This window comes from Agelaius phoeniceus, chromosome 11 (genome assembly GCF_051311805.1).
Source record: "Agelaius phoeniceus isolate bAgePho1 chromosome 11, bAgePho1.hap1, whole genome shotgun sequence".
NCBI lineage: Eukaryota > Metazoa > Chordata > Aves > Passeriformes > Icteridae > Agelaius > Agelaius phoeniceus.
The window spans coordinates 19,669,325-19,684,720 of record NC_135275.1 but is presented as its reverse complement, the minus strand read 5'-3'; the positions used below and the strand labels follow the sequence as shown (position 1 = coordinate 19,684,720).

At 41.9% G+C, this 15,396-nt stretch overlaps 1 protein-coding gene across 2 annotated transcripts in view; it reads left to right on the top strand.

The window, feature by feature from the left end:
* RYBP (RING1 and YY1 binding protein) overlaps positions 1-15,155 on the top strand; it is a 41,009-nt gene extending 25,854 nt beyond the window's left edge. For both annotated transcript variants that reach the window (XM_054640204.2, XM_054640203.2), the window contains 3 exons: positions 6,820-6,996; positions 7,111-7,209; positions 11,125-15,155. In XM_054640204.2, the coding sequence (XP_054496179.1) occupies positions 6,820-6,996; positions 7,111-7,209; positions 11,125-11,377 (529 nt within the window). In that variant the 3' untranslated portion in view covers positions 11,378-15,155. The remainder of the gene's footprint in view (positions 1-6,819; positions 6,997-7,110; positions 7,210-11,124) is intronic.
* Positions 15,156-15,396: the final 241 nt, after the last annotated feature.

Here is a 15,396-nt window from a genome sequence, read left to right as displayed (position 1 = left end):
GGGTTAACCCTCCACAGGCTAAAACCTGTGGTCCAAAGCACATGCACCATTCAGTGTTAGATATCTCTTTTGGAATGATTTTATAGTGTGTTGTGTGATAGGCATGGACAAGGTGCAGAGCCCATGGGATCTGGTAGACCAGCCCCAGGTTTGTGGTCACTCAGGTTCAGCCCTTTTTAACCAGAAAACCCACTCTGTGATTTATCAATTTCCCAGTGGGAAAAAAACCTCAAAACAAACCAAAAGAGAGGCCAAATGCTTGCAAAAATGCAAACAGTGATGCTTCTCTGCTGAAGATTTTCCAACAAAATCCCAAATAGCCCCGTTTTCTGGCTCAGGGCTCCTTTCTTGCTGGCTGCCCACCAGGTCCTCAGTCCAGCTGTGCAAGAAGCACCATATAAGATGTTTCTTAATTTGATAGGAGGCAAATGCTCCAGATTTACTTTCATGTTTGCATTTCATTTGCAGTTTCTAGTCCTGTACTGTATTAGAATGGGTGTTTTGAGGACTACTGTGACCACTTTGTTTTCAGGGGCAAAACTCTGGTCAAACTGCTTCCAAAAACATCTTATGGCCCTGACTTCAGACTTTTGTAATGGCATTGTATGGAACGATGTATATTTAAAAAGAACTAGACAAGTTCTTTTATTACAAAACCTATTACACTGTGCTGTTGAGCAGTCATAGTGGAATAGTTTTTAGAGCAGTGCTGGGACTCTCTTAGAACTGTTTTTTGCACATTTTCACAAAAAAAAACCCCAGAAACATGAGCTGCAGAATATGTGCGGTGACAACTCTGGGAATAAACCTCTTTTATTTATACACTTTGATTTGTAAACATGTCCAAATATTTTTTAAAAAGTAGTGCTGAGGCTCCTGTAACAAGCAAGAATGGAGTATTTTTTTACAGGCATCATTCAGAATCTCAATTCTCCTCTGGTGGCACTGACCAGACACTTCCCAGCAGCCAGGAATGCCTGTCCTGTTCTGCATATGCCAGTGACAGCTCTCATTTCATTTAATAACGTTCTCATTCTTATTTGATTCAAAAGAAAATTGGGAAAAACAGAAGAAAAGCAGGTTTTCATCCAAAAAGGCCAAGAACTGGCAGCTTTGTGTGAGCCCAGTAAATATTAACTACTGCAAATAATTTTAAAGTTTACTTCTTAAAGTAAACAAACATAAGTATGTGATGTTGTGGGGGTGGGGGAAGATTGTTCAATCTGTGAGAAGTGACCTGAAATCTAAAAACTTCTGGTGGAGAAACAAAAAGTTTAAAACACTCTTCAGCTCAAGGTTTGTAGTCATGGCCAGGAATAGTTATCAGCAAAGCTGAGGCTTCTTTATCTCTGTTGCCTGTTCTTGACTCTTCCAAGGAGGTGGAACACGGGCTGGATGGTCAAGGAGAACTGAACAGCTGAACAGTTTTTGGAGGTTGCTTTCTTTGTGTGAACCTGTTCTTTTCTTTCAAGTTTTTTTCTAAAATATTCAGACTTACTTAGACTCAGAGTCTTTCAAACTTGTTGCTGTGCTCAGCACCTGGGGCCCACAAGTGGGTGTTCCCTTAGATGGACTCCTGTACTTTTAAATGTCTGTCTTCTAAATAAAAACAGTGCTAGCACATCAGTGTTAAAGGAAAAATCTGTTCTTCCACCAAAATATTGCTCAGTCATATATTTCTTGCAGTTTGTCCTTCTAGTCTTCTTTTACTGTTGTTCTTGTTGCTTTGTTTCCTTTGTTTCTCCAGTGGGGAACTGGAGATAAATGTATACAGCTTCCATACTGCTTTGCAGTTCTACTCTAAGGACAATGTGTCTGTTCATCCTTGTTCTTGTTGCTAAAAAGGACCCTGTGGTCATCACAAATGAGCTGGAAAATATTCATGTAAGAATGGGGGCTCACCCCATCATGTTTACAGCTTAATTTCTCCAAAGCTTTGGTTCTTCTGGGTGTAAAATTCTTTTGAGGAGACGTTAATTTAGTTTGTGCTCATGGGTTAGTTTCTAATCCTGCTTCATGCTCAGAAGGATGCTTGTTTTATAAGTGTTTTGGCACTAACTGTTTTATAAACGCTGTAAATACTTTTAGTCTTGTTTTCTTGTTTTTCTTTGAGCAAAGATATAGTCATGTGTGACTGGGGTTATTAAAATAATCATGTACTTCTCACTGCACAGTGCATGAAACACATTTTGTGAAAGCACCGCGGAGCCGCGCAGAGGTCGGCTGGTATCACCGCGTGCATCAAAGGCAGAACAGCATGAAATTATCCAAATCCTCCCTACTTCACGTTTCATGAGGCTTTTGACTCTGCAATCCCACTCGATGCCACTTTCATTCTTCTGATAACATAGTTGTAGGGAAGTCAGAGCAGTTGTAATTAGATCCATGTTCCTGGGGATTGCCGGGGTCCCTCCAGGTCTGTGGTGCTGCAGGGACAGAGCCCAGCCACTTCCCTATTCCCTGGTGTCTGCAGGTGCCTTCCCTTTTCTCAAGGCAGCAGGGCCAGAGAAATCCCAGACAGATACAGAACTTAGTCACATGAAAAATGAGGTGCAGTTTATCCTGCTATATCCCTCTTGAAATCCAGAGTAACTCCCGGGTTGGATGTGTGATGATTTGTGCTGCTGCACTCCTAAGCCTGCTTGCAGGGGTTGTGAGTGGAGCAGCAGAATTCCTTGGTGTCCATGCTCTTGGATTTGGTTCTGAGGCATGATTTTAAGGGAAATCTTTGAGATAGATACAGAAGGAAATGCAATAGTGAAAAACTACTTGCTAGAACCTTAAACTCACACTTTGCTTTTTAATTTTTACTTTATTAAAAGAGCACAGCAGTGTAGGTAGTGAGCCCTTCAAAAAAGTGCATTTATTCCACTTCCCATGAGTGAAACACCCCAGTGTCACTTCACATGGCAATCTGAGGGTACAATATTTGCATATATTGTGTGTATATATATGTGTGTATATTTGCATATAGTTTATATTTGCAGGCACAGTGTTTCTGTGAAATGTGTTACTAAAAGGTAGTAAAGATCATTTACGGGAGTTGATGGTGAAGAGACCCAGGTGCCACAGCCATTCTTAGAGCAGACAAATATATTTCAGCTTTTTCATGCAGCAGTGTGTCCTTGCTGCAGAGGTCATGAGTTGTTGTGAAGATGTCTGCTCCTGGGATGTAAACTACCTTTCAGTTAATGTGAAACAATTTATTTGTCTGTACATAACTTTGAAAGCACAGTTTAATTTCATTTAATTTCTCTTAGTTTTAGAGGGGGAGAAGACAGACCTCTTCATGTTGTAAAAAGAAAAATGATGTGCATTTGTTTGTCACATCAGTGTTGGATCTTTACTCAGGTGGTCACCTAAATTAAGGGAAAATTACCCAAGCAAAGCATAACTTTACTATCATAAAGTTCAGGTAGGAGAGAGCACACCTATTTCAGATACTTGCATTGAAAATTCAAGAACTAAATTAACACTATTGCATCTCTTCAGATAATTTTTGGGAAGTTGAGGCTTTTTAGCTGTGAGTTGTGAGTGCTGTTGATACTTCAAACCTCGTAGGTTACAACATAGTTCTTCCTTAAGCATGAGTGCTGGTTAGAAAGCCTGAAGAGGCTGAGTTAGGGTTTGGTTTTTGTCACTTAGATGTGTCACTCTGTGTACCTGAATACTTGAATGTTGCAGAAAGTAAACCAATGAGAAGATTTTGGGATAAAAAATGGTTAATACTTGTTTCTGTAGCTGTTTATTCTTAAAAATAAAGTTTAGAAGTAGTTGCAACTTCCTGTTCAGATTGTTCTGCTTAAGTGATAACTACTTTAATGTAACAGTGGTGTATCTGGGTTGAAGCATTTGCTTTGGAGGTGGCCAAATAAATCCTTTTTGGTAGGCAGGGAAACTTGGAGTAAGTTTTGGATGTTGCAGCTGCTTTACTCAATTGTGGTTCCTATGGTTATAGTTTGCTGTGGTTAAAAATGTGCTGCTTGACTTGCTTTGCTTGGCTTTTTAGTAAAGGGCTTTTAACCAGTGTGTCCTGGCTATAGTGGCAGTGTGGGCCTTACTTGAAGGATTTTATTACTCCTATTATTATTACTCTTACTCTGCCAGTTACTTAAATTACCTAGCTTTTACCCTCTTCCTAAACTTGCTGCTGGCATGGGTGAAACAGTCAGATTAGGAACTGGAAAGTTGCTGGGTTATTTGCATTATTTAAAAAAAAAAAAAATCTGTTCTAGTAGTGCAGCAGACCTTGAAAGATGCTCAGTGTTGACCAAAGTCTCAGCAGCTTTGTGCTCCCTCCCTCATGGCAGGAGCAAACCCATGGGCAGGGCTGGCTCTCCTTCCCACAGGCCCCTGGCTGCTTCCTGCTCTCTTCCCTTCCACCTTTGGCTTTGCCCTCACCAGCAAACCATCCTGGTGGGTAAGAGGGAATATGTAAAGAGGGATTTTGGAGAAGCTTTGCTGGTTAGCTCAGTGACTGGCCGGAAAATGATCAAACTTAATAAGTGTAGTGTGCTGTCACAGGTACAGATAAGGAGCAGAAGAGCATGGGGCAGTGTCTCCACAGGAGTGCTTTAAGGCTGGTCCTTTTGCCATTCCAGCCTTCTCTATGGAAATACAGTGGGACATATTTATGCAAGTTTGGGTTTTGTTTTAGTTTGCATTTTAATATTTGTGTCTCTGTTCAAGCAGTGCAGCCCTCCTGCAATGGGAAGGGCAGCTGCACAGGTTGGGCACAAGGCTTGGAAATCACATCACAAGCAGCACATCAGAGTTGTGCAAAGTGGGAAAACCTCTCAGAGTCATGAATTGGGATTTCCCATGAATGGCTCACGTTTCTGACTTAGCTGGTTGTGTAAACAGCAAATAACTGTAAGTCTGGGCAGAAGTGGCAGCTTCAAGCAGTGAGTTAATCATGTATAATCATGCAGGGAGATGGTATCTGCCCTGTCTTTGATGATTTCTTGACATTTTATCTTTTTTTTAGTAGGTGGTGAGCAGGTTGCTTGACAGAAGTTAATGTTGTCAGCTTTTAGTGTGGTTGCATCAATCTGAAAATCTTTTCCATGTAACCAAACCACTTCTTTTTACATGTTCCTTCTCAGTCATACAGACAGAAATTGCTGTATACTGGATTTCAAGATGCTAAATATCTTCACTGTTCTCTGGAACAGGTAACTGCTTGATCTGATCTGCAAAACGTTTCAGTATCACAGTTATTTAAGGCTGAAGACCAGATCCTTGTTCACTCAGATGTGTATGCAGATTGTAGCATCAACTGAGTTATAGTTTCTATGTTGGGGGAAAAGTCTGATTGCCAGAGGTGTTGAGATGGGTCAGGGGCCTGATTTCAACTTGTTGCATAGACTTTATAATAATCTGTGGTAGAGAAATTAAATACTTGGGTATATCTGACTTTAGTAAAAATATCTTGGTACCATTTTACAGGAAACCAGTACCAAGAGAGGCTTAGCAGATACTTGGATTTTCCCATGACAGGGAGTAGAAATTCTCTGGGTGTTCCCTTGTGTGTATAATCTCTCAATGCAAATGTTATGTGTGAGCAACTAATGTTTTGGACTTTTTTTTCAACACATCACACCACTAAGTAGGTGCTTGAAACCTCTCTGGATGTTTGTAGTAAAAGCTGGGTACAGGTACAGAGCTCTGCAGCACAAAGCCCTGGGGTTCACCAGCTGTAGAGCTGATTGCCAGTGAAAGCTGCACCCAAGTACAATCTGTTGTAGTCTGATCTGTGTGCAAATTTGATTTGTATTTATGAACAATTTAACAGCTCTGGACAAGCCTGGGCAACTGTTGCAATTAGCATTTGGTTTATTATGGACGACTAAGGGAGTTGATTACCTGGTTTTGTTCCTCTCCCACGAGCTGTGTGGTCACAGGGAGTACAGATCTTTCTGGAGTGTTGAAGGAATTGAATTGATCATGAATAGCTGAAGTATTCAGAGTATAAATTGCTTTGTGATGTGCCAGGGGGAAAAGTTTTTGAGTTGTCAAGAGAGAACATGAGAGTTTGGATGAGGAATGCAGGAGAGACAAAGGTACCAATTCCTGTGGGATGTGAGAGGATCAATAACCAAGATACTGGTTACAGGCAAAGCTCCTGTCTGTGTAAGGCACAATTTGCAGTGGAAGCAGCCTTTGAAAGGCAGCTTGCTGGTGTTTCTGTGTGAGCACACTGGGGACAATGGTGTGAGGCCAGCGTGTCGGAGGCTGGCACGGCTGCTCCCAGTGCCACTGTGAATGCCCACTTGTCTGCTGTGCTCCTGCCAGCCCAGCCCTCGGGACAAAGTCATCTCAGTTACCTTCTCTTCTTCTTTGTTACTTGTGCAAGGTTTGCTGCTGCTGAACCAGAAGATTATTTGAGAAATTAAACTGAAGGATATGAAGGAGGCTGATGTTTATCAGGAAACTTTTCTTTTTGTCACATTCTGTTCCTTTTCTTCAAGTGTAGCCACAGTGTATTGCTGGCAGCTTCTGGAAAGCTGATTTTTCACTGCTGTTTCCCCCAAAACTGGCTGTGATTTCATGACATAGATGAAGAAAGGGAGCATTATACTTCATAATGTTAGATACTAAAACCTGATGAAACAGCAGTTCAGAGTATTTCTTTCTTTTAACGTTTCTGTCTTGTTTGGTAACAGCAGTAGTACTTCACATCAAATAAGGACATCCATTTGGTTCTTTAAGTGGAGTGTTCTTCCCTGGTTGCTGAAATAAATCTTCATACTGCTCTCAGCATAGTTATTTTTACTGTGTAAGACTGACTGTAGATCTCTCTTTTCATTGTCATTATAGAAAACCTAGAATAAACTCTCAGTTGGTGGCACAACAAGTTGCCCAGCAATATGCAACCCCACCACCACCTAAGAAGGAGAAGAAGGAGAAAGTGGAAAAACAAGACAAAGAAAAACCTGACAAAGAGAAGGAAATTAGTCCAAGTGTTACAAAGAAGAACACTAACAAAAAGACTAAGTAAGTTTGAAGGATGCAGTATTAAATGTGATGTGATTTCAGTAGCACTGTGCATTGGTCAATTGTGCATTTAAACCAACAATGTAATCTCCCTCTTCCCTCCAATTCTCACAGACCAAAGTCGGATATTGTGAAAGATCCTCCTAGTGAAGCAAACAGCATACAGTCTGGGAATACTACAACAAAGACCAGCGACTCAAATCATACTTCAAGGTAACTCTAGACTAAAGTTAAGCCTGTGGTACCTGAGAACTGTGTTAAAAAGCAAACACTTCTTTTTTTGATGTACAAGCACTTGAACACTCCACTAGTGAGGACAGATTCAGGCTTTGGAAATATTAATTCTGTTGTCCATTCCATTTTTATTTCTCTGCTAAAATAATTGTATTGTCAGTTGAGTAGTAATGCTTTTGACTGTAGACACAGTGGAGGAAAAACATTAACCAGCAATCGTATCAAATTCTTATCATCACTTGATAGCAGTAACAAAGGTTACTTTTTTACTTCCTTATCTGTAATTCAGTCACTGTAATTGTCAAGATAATTTTCCAAGTATAAAGGAACTAAGTATACATGAACAGATTTGCTGGGATCTTGCTATCAACAAAAAGTACAAATGGCTGGTTTGATATTTGGCTAAGTTTGAAATAAGTGTATGGAGAGAGGTTTATTCCTAGTCTTGCCTATATTGTTCTTCCATTTTTTTAATCAAAAATTCAGCATCACAAAACAGTTTTTGTATTATTGAACTTGACAGCTACAGAAGGCAGAACTGAACTGGGTGCTTTGCCTGTGTGGGCTGTATAAGAATTGCATCTCTCTTTAAAATGTGCTGTAATAGGTGTTTTATAGTGAAGCCACATGAACTGAGGCAGCATCAGCTGCAAACACTGGTAAAGCACATGGCAAATATGGTTGGCACTGCTGTTGGCATTCAAATTGGCAAGGTGTGACTACAGAAAACTCTTGTCTTGGAAGTTTTTAAATAATAGCATGAAAATCTTTAAAAAGAGGGAATATCCTTTGCATAGTAACCCAGTAGTGTAGTAGTGAGGGCAGTGTGAAATCTGCTGTGCTACAAGACTGAGCTGTTTGCAGGGACTGCTGTTAACTCTTCCTCAGCCCCTAAAGAAAGAAGTGTCCATTCCTGATTTGATTACAGAGAGGCAGCTTTATTGCAGTGACTCTTTTCTTGTCCTGTTCTTCTTTAAATGGTACTTATTTTGAGACTTAGGATGCAGGAGACTTGATGTACTTGACTAATGACATAATATTAAATTGAGAGATTACATCAAATAATTGTTTTTACTCATTAAAGGAGTCACTCTGTCTACTGCAAAGTCTTTTAGTCCATGTTTTGTGGCAAGCTTTTGCCAGGCCTAATTAAGCCTTAATAGTACCAGGTCTAGCTGGGTATTTTTAAAGGGTACCTCATCTCCTTTACTTCTTAAACTGTCTTTTGAAGTGTTTTATTTAGTAGAACTTTTCTTGCAATTCTCAGGAGTGCTGTCAAGAGTCTTTTTCTGATTTTTACAGAATGATAAGTTTTTTTCATGCCCAGATTGCTTAACAGTTTTTCTGGGTTTTTTTGTAAATTGTCTTTTAGGGCTCTCTGGATTTTTAAGAAATCCTGTTTAAATTTCTTGGATACCATGCCTGTTTCTGACAATATGTCTTGGTTTATACCATGCCTTCCTGTGTACTTTTAGATTGAATGTTTTGAAACACTTGACTTATTTGGCCATAAAACCCTTTTGCTATAAACCTGAAGCATCAGGGTGTTTAATTTTGCAAAATAACATGAGTGGGCCAATCCCTTTCTTCTATAAGAAGCAAAAATTGTATGCATGTGCTGAAAAGATTGGTGGTTTCCATCTGTGCTTAATCAACTCTTTGTACAGGGGAAACCCTGAAAACCTCCCAGAGAAATGGTTGGGAGGCTCAGTTCTAGAAGTGATAAGGTGAATGTTTGTGAGTGGGACTGTGGGGAAATCCTGTACCTCAGCCCTGCTTCCCACAGCCCTTCCATGTTACTTTGTCCTGGCATTTAAAGATGCATGGGCAGCTCCATTTTTTCTTTTTTTTTTTAAGCTAATTGCACCTCTCAGAGCTACCTTTTAACGAGCAATAGCCGCAGTTCATGACCAGCCCTGTAGGAAGGCGGAGGCAGCGGGCTCTGTTCCGGTATCTGGGCCAGCATTTTGGCTCTTTCTGAGTACAAGAGGAAACAAATGACCGAGGCAAATTACAGGAAGGACTGGGTTTCCTAGAGGAACTCGGGGCTCGGGGAGGAAAATACGTCCTCGTGCTTTGCTTCCGGGAACAGCGAGAGCCGTGCGGGGGATCTGCCGGGACGGTACCGCAGCGCCGGCGGAAACCTCAAACCCTGCTCAGCCAGCCGGCCTTTCTTGGAAGCCACAAACGAGGTGGCATCATTTCACCTCCCCGTGGCTGCCTGTGCAGCTTGGCAGCTCCTGTGAGTGTGTCTGTGCAGCGTGGGTGCATCTCCCTGCCCCGGGAATCCAGAGCGCGGCCCCGAGCTTGGAAAGGCCGGTCCTGGAGCGAAGGGGCTGCTGCAAGGAGGAGTTTCACTGAGCACAATGCAGCAGTGTTTTGGGGTTTTGTTTGTGTTTTCTGTCTATTAAAATGCTCTTCCTGTGGTACTTGTTAAAAATTGCAGCAGCCTCCTAGGTTAGATAAGAAAATACTATTTTTGGTGCGGTAATTTTATTTTTGGTGAGGAAGTTTGCAGAAATACAATTGTTCTATTTTGGAAGCCGTACATCTGTCCTCAGTGCATTTTTCTGTTCTGATTCTGGAATACCACTTGGATAACTGCTGCTTAAGGACTTTCTCCTTGTTAACTTACCACTGCAAGCCATTGAGTATTCATGGCGGGTAGAAAATGAGCTTAATTCCCTCTTTTTCTGTTTTACTGCACTAGCCTTGTGTGCTGCAAGTGAGGAGGAGAAAAGGCAGAGTGGTTTAAAAGCTGAAGCTTGATCCCAAAGTAAATTAACCTTCCCTCCATCCCTCTCAATAAGGCAGCTCTCAGCAAGCTACTTTTCACTGATGTATAAAGACTCTCCTTTTTAATTTCCCTATTGGGAATATTCTGCTGCTTAAGTCTGACCCTTAATTAGGAGCAAAAGCTGTAAATTACAGCGGTCTCTGCAGCTGACTTGGAATTTGCTGGTAGCTGGAGGAATGTCCAAGGCTTGTTGAAGCAGAGCTTTGGACCAACCCGTGAAATGTGCTTGAATGTCAGCTTCCTAGAGCTTCGACCCTTATTAGCTACATTACTAATTGAATTGATAGCACAGCATGCAAATTACTGAGATAATCCTGAGCAATAAATACCAGTGGGTTCTTTTCAGGTGATTTGTGTTTTTTTCTTTCCCCTTTTCTTTTTCCCCTAACCAAAAGCTCTGGCTGCAAAAAATACCGTTGTACATTTTGGATTTTATTTACAATAGCCTCAATTCCAGAGGGAACATTATGAGCTATTTTATCCATAGGCTGATTGGGCATCTGATTTGTATAAGCTCAAAGCAGCTGAAAGAGAAGCCAAGTTGTCCCAGTGCCTGTGTTGTTTGCAGCTGCAGAGTTCCAACATGGGGAATGAAAGAGCCATGGCCGAATGCTTTCATGTGGTTTTGTATTGCAGAGTCACAGCCTTGTCTCATAACATCAGGGCACATGATGAGATGGTGAATTTAGATAAGAGAAGTCTTTCATCTGCCCCTTGGGGAGGAGATCCTTTGCTCTGTCTGGCTCCTGTCCGCTTGGCTCTGCTGTGGTGTCCTCCTTTCTGGCAGGGTTGGATGGAGAGAAGCCTGCAGGAGCCTCCCTGTGCAGAGCTCTGTGAGCCAGGTTGTTCTCTGGGGCTGAGTGTGCCCTGCAGCCCTCAGAGGCACAGGGAGCCTGGCTGGCACAGGGAGCAGGGCACACCTTCATCCTGTGCTCTGCAGCACTCTGCCTGCCTGGCTTCTCCTCCCAGCCACTGCCAGCTGCGCAGGCAAGGGAGCACAAGTCACACCGAGTTTATTTTCAAATGCTTTTCCTAATAAACTTTCCCTTTCTCCTTTATTTTTATCCTTTTAATAAATGTCTTCTCATTTGTTTTAGACCCAGACTGAAAAATGTGGACAGAAGTACCGCACAGCAGCTGGCAGTCACAGTGGGAAATGTCACAGTAATTATCACAGACTTTAAAGAAAAGACTCGCTCTTCATCCACGTCGTCTTCTACAGTGACCTCCAGTGCAGGATCAGAACAACAGAATCAGAGCAGCTCGGGCTCTGAGAGCACAGACAAGGGCTCGTCCCGTTCCTCCACGCCCAAGGGGGACATGTCGGCAGTCAACGACGAATCTTTCTGAAAAATTGCACATGGAGTTGTGGAAACTATGAATCAGGGTATGAAATTCAAACACTCCACCTGCCCACGCTGTTCAAATCCTGGAGAGCCTCTTCTGTGCTTGAACACACTTTCTCGGACATCGACCTCTTACTGATGCAACCAGGATAATTTCTGCTTGCCGTGGGCATCTGGCCACCAAGGAATTTCTCACCCTAGCGATTACTCTTGACACTTTTATGTATTCCATTGTTTTATATGATTTTCCTAACAATCATTTATAATTGGATGTGCTCCTGAATCTACTTTTTTATAATATCTGCTGTGCACAATTTTCCATGAACATGACAACTTTTTGTTTTGGGGTAGGGAGTGGGTGGGGTGGGAAGGGGGCTTTATTTATTGCATTCACAAACTCCATCCTCTTTCAACATATCCTTTTTAAGTTCAGTTCTTCTTCCAGTTATACTGTGTACTATCAGTTTTGATATAAATTATATATAAATATATATATAAATAAATATATATAAAGGGTTATTTGAAACCAATACATGGAAACGCTGGTGCTTGAAACACTGTGAAGTGATAAAACAAAATAATTGAACCGTTCAAGATCTGGGACAGTCCCCTTCTGTGAAAGTACTGAAACTGAAATGGAACTGGTCTTAGGTGAAAAGTGTTCCTGAAGGTTTGAACCTGGATGGGACCTGTTCTCTCTATTGTTCCTTCCCCGTTTCTTCCCTAAGCAATGGCTAAAGTGTACTGGACACGGTTTTAATTGTTACAGCTTGGGATCTGAGATGAGAGAGGATTGCTCCAGGTAGCTGGTGCTTCCCCTAGGGTCACTCAGGTTGGTGATGTGCAGGTCCATGCCCAGCTGGAGCAGAAGCATTCCCAACCAGACTGCTGGTGTTACACCCCAGATCCGTGTGTTTGGTAACATGAGCGTGGCTGTGTCCTGCACAGCCAGTCCCACACGTGTTGGTGTTGTTAATGAATTGCAGCCAGCAGCCTCAGTGCCCCAGGTTACCAGAACTGGAGTGGTTGCTGTGGGTTGAAGGCAGCAGGGAGCCTGGGAGCAATCCCAAGCTCAGGAACGGAGCTGGTGCTCGCTCCAGCCACGTGTGGGTCGGTGCTTGTCAGCCCTGTCCCATCTGTCCCATCCATGCTGTTGGGCTGGCTCTTACCCTTGGCATCCATCTGTGTCCCAAGAGTGCTTTCTGAACAGCATCTTGTCCAGTGATGGGCTTGTCAGCGTTCAGACACTTCCGAGTCTCCTGCTGTGGGAGCAAAAGTAGGGAAAAGTTTTCTTGCTGGCAAGTGAGCGATGTGTGGCTCATGCTCATGACCAGCATCTCCTTCATTCTTACTCTAAAGCTATCCAGACTATAATTTCTTTTCCTGGCCTGTTAGTGTTGCTTTACAGTTTACCTTCCATGCATTATCCTGCTAAAACACTCAGCTGAAGAGGTGAAACAAACTTTTGTTAAAAAGCAAAACAACCTTTTGTTAAGAAAGAAAACAAACCCCAAACCTCTTTGGCTTTTCATCTTTATTTAGTGGCCCCAGGGTGCTTTGCAGTAATTTCAGGCACAGAGGCTGTGGCTTCATCTGACATCAAATGCATAACTTTTAGGCATGATGAAAGAGGGCCACATTTTGACAACTTTGTGCCTGCTTGTTATATTGTGAATTATTTGCTTGGCAAGAGAAATTTCTCTTTGTGAAGGCAACTGATTTAAGATTTTTTTTAAAATCTGTGTGGTTTTGAGTAGCAGATGTAGGTTCCTTTCACACTGGTGACAGAAATGTGTGAGTAAGGGATCTGGTAGGGCCCCTGCTTGAAGGCATGTGCAGTGGCAGTGCCTTGGCAGCAGTGGTTTTATTCGGAACATTAGCATGGGCACCCCAACTTAATTCTGCTTATATTCACAGTATAGGCTGTCTTTTGTACGCATTTTTAAAAGTATTAAAGAACCAAAGGAAAACAGATGCTTCCTATGAGCATCAAGACAATTTATTATACATAGTTTTAAATACTATGAATATCTCAATCCACATTTTAACATTAGTGGGATATTGCAAAGACATTCCTTTTCCAGTTTTTACTATTCCTTTAAGGGTCTCAGGGAGGGTAAACTGGTCAGCCATATTTATTTATTTTACTGAAATGTATTGGAATAATTTTTTAAGAGAGATTTTTTGAAGATGCCCCTGAACTTGTATATTTTGCACTGCTTTATAAATGATCCATTATCAATTAGGCTTGCGTGCATCTCGGCCGTGATCCAGCCAAGAGCGTGAGCGAGTGGCAGGTCCCGCTGGCCTCAGCAGGGCTCATTCTGGTGCTTCAAGTCAAACCACGTGCTCACCTTCTTCGTTGGATCTGGGAATTTGTGCAAAAAAAAAAAAAAGAAAAAAAATAGCATTGTGTGTACCAGGAAATTGCTTCTTTTTCAAGTGAAACTAGACCTGTAGATCAGTTGAAAAGCTTTAACGCCGTACCCAGCTACTCGTGGTAAAGTCGGTAACATCTGTCCCTTTGGCGTGCCTCCTCGATGAAGTAGCTTGCTACAAACAGATGGGAAAATTTCTTTGGAACGAGTGACCTGTAATTCTGCAATCAGTTAGGAAGTGCTAGCTAAGCATTGAAGCCCCAGCCTCACCCGTAGCTGTTGTGTTGTGGTTTGAAGGACAGCGTTTGCTTTCGCCATTTCGGGAGTTGGCGTTCCTGCGGCGCCGCGGGCGCGGTTCCCTCCACGCCGTGGCCGTGGGCCGGCCCGCCCTGGGTGGGGAAGGTGATCCAGAAGCAAACCAAGCAAACACTAGTGTAGGGAAGGACCAGATTCACGGTGTTCAGTGGCACAGAACGCAGGTAAGTGAAGCACAGTGTTACGATGGCAAAGTTTGGACTCTTACACAGACACACACACAGACACCGACACAGCTTGCCTGACTCGCTCAGTTGACGTAGTTCTGCAAAGGAAAGGTGACAGCGTTTTACACCACCAGGCTATTTATTTCAATTGGAACTTTGCTTCAAATTGGACAGACCCAAAATTTGGCAGCAGCTTCTGTGAGTTTATTTCCACTGAGATGTTTTCACCTGCCTTACCAAGATCATTCTCAGTCTACTTTTTTAAGCTCTACCATAAACTTAAATTATTGAAAATTTATTAATTGCTGACTATATAATAACCTTTGCTTGTATGTAACCGAATGGTTTTAAGAGCCAACATTTAGAGTATGACAATGGAGCTGAACAGTTTTTAATGCGCAAGCAGTTCTGTTCTTGTGTATGACTTGTAACCTTAATTTACTGTGTAAAGATGGTTACATTATTTCCTTAGCTTTGTTTGTTGGAGACAAATATAGATTGCTTGTTTAAGTATGTCAAAACATAATCTTATCTTGTGGATTTTTATGTTAATGTATTATACGAGCTCTATTTTTCATTTGCCCAGAAAGACAGCTTGTATAACGCTTCTGAAAGTTTTTCCGCTCTGTAAAGTCTTTAGAGCTGACAGTCCTGTTAGGTTTGTTTTAATCTTCATGCTAAAGTGTCAATGGTGGTTTTGTGAACTGGTCAGAAATTCACAGGTCTTAAATGTTTTTGGGAAATTTATATTGGACACTGCTCTTTGTCTAGCAAATAAAAGATGTTAATATATTCCTGTTACTGGCATGTGCACGACTGTTATTAGAAGCCACTTTATCATTTTCCTGCTTTAAATAGAAATGTCTATTTATGAATTCTGCTTGTAGTTTTTTCACAAATAAAATAGTAAAATTTAATTAAATCTGCAAGCTCTCTTTTTTGGGAGATGCCAGTATTCAGAAAAGGTGGAGAGTCCTCTTGTTGGAGTAGCTCCTCAGTGTCTTGCTTGTTCCTGAGCTACCGCTCGAGCACCCACTTCTGCAAACACAGGTTGTGCCCATGGAAAACCTCAGTCAAGTGAGTAAATCCAGTTTGTTCCCTGGGACTCACAACTTGGGGGAGACTTTGTGGCAGATGTGTCTGCAGAATTTGGGTTTCTGGTC